Consider the following 4,516-nt stretch of genomic DNA (forward strand, 5'->3'; position numbering starts at 1 on the left):
GTAGGCACAATTGTACGGTTAAGGTATGTAAAGATTATAGTAAAGTCATAGAGAAATAGGAGAGATGGGAGAGAGAGTAAAATAAAGAAGTCAGGCACATTTCATGTTAGCATGCTACCTCAGCTCCTCTTAGTGGTACACATGGAGGTGGGGGACGAGAGGGCAGGAGAGAGCTCTTATGAGGTTTTGTTTCTAACCAAAGCTTATATATCTTTGGGGGCATGCAAGCCCTCTGATTACAGATAACAATGTATGTCATGAGAATGGGTTGTAACATAGGCCATACAAGCAATGGGGAGGGGGGACAACTTAGGGGTGTACATACAATAGTAAAGGGAGGGAATAGGGGTACATATGTGGCAAGATGGGTGGACCCTAGACTCAATATAGTAGCCAAAGCTTAGTCATCCTAGAGTGGTCCCGGGCTTGCCTTCGGGCACTCCTTCAAGGGAGCAATACCCGAAGGGAGTGGCCCTACTGAGGGTGAGTCAGATTATACAGTCTGGTTGCTCTGGATACCCTTAAGGAGAATAATTTCTGACCTACTTTCGTTGACCTTCTAGTGTAGTTATTTACCTTGTGTAGCAAGCAGCATCCTGGGTTTGGCATATATTTGGGGGAGATAACTTGGGAGAAATCCTTCTGTTTCCCACAGTTCAATCAAGATCTGTAGAAAACACCGGTGTACCTCCCAGAGTGCACCCAAGGCACCATTTTAGTTGTCCCGTGAATAACACGCCAAGGTGAGGGTGTGATGGACAGAAACACTGTCTCAAAGATAGCTGCTTCCCTTTGGCACCTCTGATGTCTCTTCCGGGCCCTCTCATTTTGTTGCTCCATTTTAGTTCCCTGAATCCCAACCTCTTCCCTGCACCCTGCTGTTTGTAGCCATATAGATGTCCCTAGCAGGACAGCAGGACCATCTGGAGTGGGGGTGGTATCATAGAACTGGCTGTTGAGAGAGGCTGCAGGAGGAGAGGTGGTGGGTGCTAGCAGCCCTCCAGGAAGTGCTCTGTAAATACACACCCCACCTGTGCTTGCCATGGACTGTAGTCAATAATAGGAGGCGAGCTAGAACCCCCACTGGCAGCCTGGCATGGGTGGCCACTAGCTCCCTGCTGTCATCTGCTCCTATATCCCTCCCTTTGATCTCAATCATCTACCCTGAGCTCTGTACACAGTTGGCTCTCCTTGTGGCTCCTGTGTCCTCTGACCTCTGCTTCCTCATACCTTTGATTTGCTGGGACCCAAACTACTGAATGGCTTCTCCCAGCTCCTGCAGCTAACGCCCTCCCTGTCTCTGCAGCTCTTGTCCACATTCCTGACAGTGAGCCTCCAAGTGGCCCAGTGCATTCATGTGTGTGTGTGTGTGTGTGTGTGTGTGTGTGTGTGTGTGTGTGTGTGTTGACGTCACTGATCAAAGGTTGGCTTTTGGGTCATTTGATTGACAGTCAAATAATGGCCAGTGGAAACCTGGTCTGAACACTGCTGGTTATGGGCTGACCTTTGAGTGAAACTGTGGGTGAGGCAGGCAAGTAGTGTCCTTGCCCTATTGTCTATAATGGTGAACTATTTTAGACTTGTTGTGGAGCATACTGGTCAGCAAAAATGAGGTACAACTTTGTTGAGATGGATCAATATAGTCATTTTTAAAGTGACCTCTAACATATCATGGTTGTGTTGCAGGACTGGGCAGCATGTGTTCTATTACATGAAAGTCTCCATGAATCAGAGCTGATATAACAGCAACTAATAACCACCACCTGGGACAAACATATCCTTTTAAAATGTGTACACATTATAATGTATGTACATGCATGGGCACCTGTGTTTGTGTGTATGTGCGTGCACATGAGAGCTTCCACCACATTAAAGCTCTCTTGCACATTAAACACAATATTGTGTTTTAAGAGACATAAAAATGGGCTATTAATCCTGAGTCTATATAAAAAAATTCACATGAAAATTAAAAAAGATTGTATTTTCACCTTTTTTAATGAAAGCCAGGAAGTAACCTAAATGTCTAACAATAAGTTAATAGCTAAAGAACATATGATGTGTCTACTCTAAGTAATGTTCCATATTTGAAATATTTATTGTTGAAACTTATTTTGACAACTAGGAAAATACAAGGGGGTTTCAAAAAGTTAAAATGATATCATTATCTTTTTATTCCATTTTTTCCCACCTGCCTTTTAAAAGCCCCCTCAAACTGATGTAAAAAGGCTGGGGCAGTGAGCAAAGCAGGCAGGCGTCTTTGTTGTGCTGACAGCTGTAAGACTTGAAAACAAACTGATTAAAACACCTCTGAAGAAAGCGTATGTGCTGCAGTGAGGGAGAAGGCCCTCAGCTTAGTTCCGACTCAGGGCAACCCTGCAGGACAGGGCAAAACTGCTGCTGTGGGTTTCTGACTCTACAGTAGAAACCTCATCTTATTTTTTGTCTCAGAGAAGCTGGTGGTTTTGAACTGCTGACCTTGCAATTAGTAACCCAATGTGGGCTCCATGAAAAAGCTTAGGAGTAGTTTGTGTTTTTTTAACTGTGGTTATTGTATTGCTTTTACAGTTAAAACAGAAGAGGATATTTCAAAATAAAAAGGCTTGGAACGTGGCTTTATTGGCAGTCTGTCCCTTCCCAGGGCTAAAGACAGGCAGTTCAGCATTGTGAGTGAGATCTGTTCTTAAGCATGTCTGCAAATAAATCTGTAGGTCAGTGGAGCAGGTACGTAAAGTTTTTCCTGCACCTGTATTTCAGTGCAAGGGAGGAGCTCTGGTGGGCCTGTCATGTAAGCATCAGACTGATAGCTGCAAGATTTTTGGTTCAGACCTACCCATAGTCCCAAGGGAGAGAGATGAGGCCATCTGTCTCCCTTAGAGTTACAGCCTCACATACCCTATACAGGGTTACAGTGAGTCAGAAGGCACTTGATGGCAGTGGGTTTGCTTTGTAGTGCAGTAGAAGGAGTCCTGGTGGCACAGTGGGAATGAGCTTTGAGTTTTAATACAAGGAAAGGAGTCCTTGCAGCACAATGGTTAAAACACCTACTACTAATCAAGTAGTTGGTGGTTCAAACCCACCAACTGCTTCCTGCAAATTTATAGCCTATAAAAGAGATATTGGGGAATAAAAAGGCCAGAAATGTGGCTTTGTTTACATTTCCAGGGCTAATGCTTGTTTTCCTGTGCCACGTTCAACCCTTCAACAGCTGTGGGAGAAAGCCCCATTTTTATTTAAAGCAAAAACAAAATCAATGCACCCAAGTCAATTCTGACTCTGTGGACAGAGTAGAACTGCCCTTGTGGGTTTCCAACACTAGCTCTTTAAGAGTAGAAAGCCTCATTTTCTCCTATAAAGCAGCCGGTGGTTTCAAACTGTTGACCTTATGGTTAGCAGACCAAGGTGTAATCTACTATATTATCAGGACTCTTCAAAGCCAAGTAAAGGAAAAGTAAAACTATGACTTCATTTTATAACATCTCAGGGTTACAACTTTCTTTCCCAATGATAGAAATAAAAAAGTTCAGCAAGGTGTTTTCCATGGTGTCTACATTCCCGGAGCTAATGTTTGTTTCCTACATGTTCAGCTGTTCAGCAGCTTTAGGAGAAAGTCCCATCTGCACAGGTGTCACTATTCCCAGGAGCCTTGGTGGTATGGCATGTATTGAATTGGGCTGCTAACTACAAGGTCTGCAGTTTGAAACTACCAGCCTCTTAGTAGGAGAAAAATGAAGCTTTTTAATCCTCAAGATTTACAGTCTTGGGAACTCATAGAGGCAGTTCTACCTTGTCTTTTAGGGTCAGTTTGGGTCAGAATCAACTCAATGGCTGTTTTGAGTTTTTGTCACTATTCCCAAAGCTGGGCCCAAATCATGCCCCTGCTGCAGCTGCTCCAGCATTAGCCCTAAGCCTATCTCAGTGGACAATAACTTGTTCAAGTGTCTCCACCCCTGAGCCTTGGGGTCTTAATTATGGGATCAAAGTAGCACCCATTGAATGCCATCAGTCCCCACAGTTGCTGGGGCACCCAGAGAGCACAACCAGACAACCAAGGAAGCCTAGGGGCATAAAGCAGGGTCTCAGAGACCTCACCATGGGGGGCCTGGTGCTGAGGGACCTGCCTGTGACTGAAGTGTCTTGTGCAAATGAAATGCAAGCTCACCCCACAGGTTGAGTGAGAGGAGTGTGTTACTGATGTGGACAGGACTCTACACATGGTGGTTTTCCTGGTCATCACTCCTAATGGCGCCTAATGACTACCCACCGCCTCTCAGGCCTGCCTGCAGGACGCTGGGCTGCACTGAGGATTTGGGTCTTCAGATGAGACCCTCGGCTCTCTGCCTCCGTGCTGCTGGGGCTGCCTGGGCCTGTCAGAGAGGTCCTCGCTGCATCCTCACTGACCTCGCTCTGTCCTCTCTGTCTCAGGACACAGCGTGGACCCTGGCCTGGCTGGTCTGCTGGGGCGCCAGGCACCTGGTCCAAAACAGCCCTTTGTGGTCACTTTCTTCCGACCCAGCCT

At 45.8% G+C, this 4,516-nt stretch overlaps 1 protein-coding gene across 1 annotated transcript in view; it reads left to right on the forward strand.

Moving 5' to 3' along the window:
- The window catches only part of LOC105978860 (bone morphogenetic protein 8B-like), a gene marked incomplete at its 5' end in the record, with an annotated part of 33,707 nt that overhangs the window by 24,099 nt on the left and 5,092 nt on the right, over positions 1-4,516 (forward strand). The window contains one exon of the mRNA XM_013005247.2: positions 4,423-4,512. Coding sequence (XP_012860701.1) covers positions 4,423-4,512 — 90 coding nt within the window. The remainder of the gene's footprint in view (positions 1-4,422; positions 4,513-4,516) is intronic.

Source organism: Echinops telfairi, unplaced genomic scaffold (genome assembly GCF_000313985.2).
Source record: "Echinops telfairi isolate 266 unplaced genomic scaffold, ASM31398v2 ScPeMD7_7457;HRSCAF=8495, whole genome shotgun sequence".
NCBI classification, from domain to species: Eukaryota; Metazoa; Chordata; class Mammalia; order Afrosoricida; family Tenrecidae; genus Echinops; species Echinops telfairi.